At 36.9% G+C, this 2,996-nt stretch overlaps 1 protein-coding gene across 1 annotated transcript in view; it reads left to right on the top strand.

Moving 5' to 3' along the window:
- Positions 1 to 825, top strand: part of LOC140337724 (mucin-5B-like) — a 64,547-nt gene extending 63,722 nt beyond the window's left edge. Inside the window, exon 27 of the mRNA XM_072421524.1 lies at positions 6 to 825. Coding sequence (XP_072277625.1) covers positions 6 to 825 — 820 coding nt within the window. The remainder of the gene's footprint in view (positions 1 to 5) is intronic.
- The last annotated feature ends 2,171 nt before the right edge of the window (positions 826 to 2,996 follow it).

Here is a 2,996-nt window from a genome sequence, read left to right as displayed (position 1 = left end):
TCTAGTGAAAAGACAACAGCAACCACTCCAACTTCAACACCTTCCACTACAACTAAAACTACAAAATCTACACCATCTACAACTACAGGAACTACATCTTCAATACCATCTACAGCTACAGAAACAACAACAGCAACCACTACAACTTCAACACGATCTACAACTACTGGAACAACCACTCCAACCTCAACACCATCTACTACTTCAGAAACAACAACAGCAACCACTTTAACCTCAACACCATCTACAACTCGACAAACAACAACAACCACTACAACTTCAACACCATCAACCAGTACTAAAATTACAACTGCAACCACTACAGAAACTACAACATCAGCACCATCTACAACTACTGGAACAACTACAGCAAGCACTACAAGTTCCCCACCATCTACTACAACCTCAACACCAACCGCCACTACTCAAAAAACAACTGCAACCACTACAACTTCCACACCACCTACAACAACTAGAATAGAAACCACTACAACCTCAAAACCATCCACCACTATTACAACTACCACTATTTTAACTTCTACACCATCTACAACTACTAAAACAATAACCACTACTACTTCAACACCTTTCACTACAACTGGAACAACAACAGCATCTAAAACCACTGGAACAACCACAACGATCACCACAACATTATCACCATCGACCACAACTGAAACTACAACATCAACAACTACTAAAACAACAACATCAAATGCTACAACCTCAACAACATCTACAACCACTAAATCAACAACAACAGCCACCACAGCATCTTCAACACGGTTTACAATTACTCCAACTACAGGTGAATCCATTTATTAAACAAATACCTTGTTCCAACAGCTTACTGGAAAATTATACTGCTTCTCTTTAAAAAGTGAAGCAGGGTGATACTAATGAATTGGGGTCCTAAAATGTGTGAATATAGAAAGTAATAAATTGCCAAGCCTATTATTAGACCAATATGTAGAAGAAGAATCAAAAAAGTAATCTCTTTAAGGCAAAATATGTTTGAGAAGGTCAATTATATTGACCTCAACTAATTGTGATGAACATACAGAAAAAGTGCATATAATATAAACTCACAGTATACATATGATCAATAACCACATATAGTCAATAGGTCAATAATACTCCCTATTCCAGAGACGTTTTGCCATGTGCCTTCTTCAGGGGACTTTACAGAGAGCTTTATTGGTGGTAGATTATGGCTTTTGAGCATGTTGGTTGTAAAGTTGAGACAGTTATCAATTTTAGTATTGGGATGCAAAAGTTGAGGGTGGGTGGTGAATTAAGGTAGTTGAGATACTTGAGTAGTGTTTCACAAGAGAAGCAATATATAATGCTGGTTCTAGGGTAGTAATAGTTCTTAAGGGATCCCAGAAATTCTTGGATCCTGGGGTGTTTCATACACTCAAAAAGATATCTCAAAAAAGGGTAAGAAAATAAAGTTTGGACTGAAGGCTTATTTGAGCCCTGTATAGCTTTGAAACATTTAATTTAATTGACCTTCTCAAACATATTTGTTGCCTTAAAGAAACATTCTTTTTGTTTCTTCTTCTTAAAAAGTGAAGCATTCTTAAAGAGTCTTTGGTACCTCAACATGATTACTTTCATGTCAAATAAACAGTGCTGCTCACTGTCACATGTTCAGTTTAAATTTACAGCATGCTGCCAGCAAAGGAAATGTAGTTCTTGCTGTAGCTAATGACCAGGTTAGCTCGGATTTTTGGTAACAGAGAGCTAATAGTTTCTTTGAACATTGCTGTTTTTGTCATAGTCATGACTACAGGCAAGAAATTAGAACATTTTCAAAACGTATATTTATTTGTATTTTATTTACTTTGGGTAAATACAGTTTACCTAGTGGATAGAGCTTAAATGACAAGACATACTCTGATGTGTCACCGAAAGTTCTGCATTATCACCACCAAGTCCCTCACCCCTAGCCTTGTCAGATAAAGAGGCACCTGCTCAGAGCCAAAAGAAAAATATCCTGTGTTTCTTCATTGTCCACTGTCTGTGTCATGTTACACACTATGGCGTGTCACTAATAACACCTTGGAATTTATTTTGTTTAGCATGTGGATAATGCTCATTGTTTAGCTGTGGTGCATCATTTGTGCTTAATCTCCACAGTTTGGGTACAAGTGCACTTTAAAGTGGAACTATCAAAAAGGAAGTATGCCATGCATAAAAAAATGCTTGTGTCCTGCCAAGTGTCTGTCTTTAGTTGCTTTTGAGTCACAGTTCCAGCTCAAGCATGCTATCAGAAAAACATCAGAATTTATCAGTAACATTTGGTAAATTTGTCTCTGTTCAGTTTGCTTACAATTAGCCCAAACTGAGTCCAATGTTTAGGTTGATTTTGTGGCCAAAATCCCATTGAAGTCAATGACAAGGGCAAATTTCACCAACTCTACATCATGTACAGGGCAGCCAATCTGGCCTGACTGTTGTGCACTGGCTAAACAAATTATAGTACTGTTGCTTCTGCAGTAAAAATGTATGCTGTGTCTTCCCTGGAGCTAAATGTTAACAAGGAGTAAGTTAGGTATCCACAAATAGACTAGGTGATTGGCTTTATTTTGAACAGGCTGGGGGACTATGACATCTGTGATCTTCCATCTGACAGACTGTCTGTCAATGACATGTATAGCGTAGGCTCAGAGCACCAAACCGGAATTGGGACAAACACCAAGCCTACTAATCACTATACTTCTCAGGGTAAGCAGCATTACAAGTAATGAAGACAAAGCTTCAGTGTAATAGCAAGTGAATTCTTAAAATATGGGTTTTATAATAAAGGCCTTATGATTCCTAATCAATAAAATAAAATAAAAAAAACACAAAGTGTATCTATATTCAAGATATATATATTTTTTTTAATAGAGTACAGAAAGGTTAGAATTACTGTCAAATTTTTAGTACAGTCATTGTGCACATGGAATAAAAACATCCTCTCTGTTAGTAGTAGTGACCTTTGTCACTGA

The sequence above is a fragment of the Pyxicephalus adspersus genome, chromosome 9, assembly GCF_032062135.1.
Source record: "Pyxicephalus adspersus chromosome 9, UCB_Pads_2.0, whole genome shotgun sequence".
NCBI classification, from domain to species: domain Eukaryota; kingdom Metazoa; phylum Chordata; class Amphibia; order Anura; family Pyxicephalidae; genus Pyxicephalus; species Pyxicephalus adspersus.
Note: the sequence above shows the minus strand (reverse complement) of the source record. Positions and strands in the feature narration are given on the sequence as shown.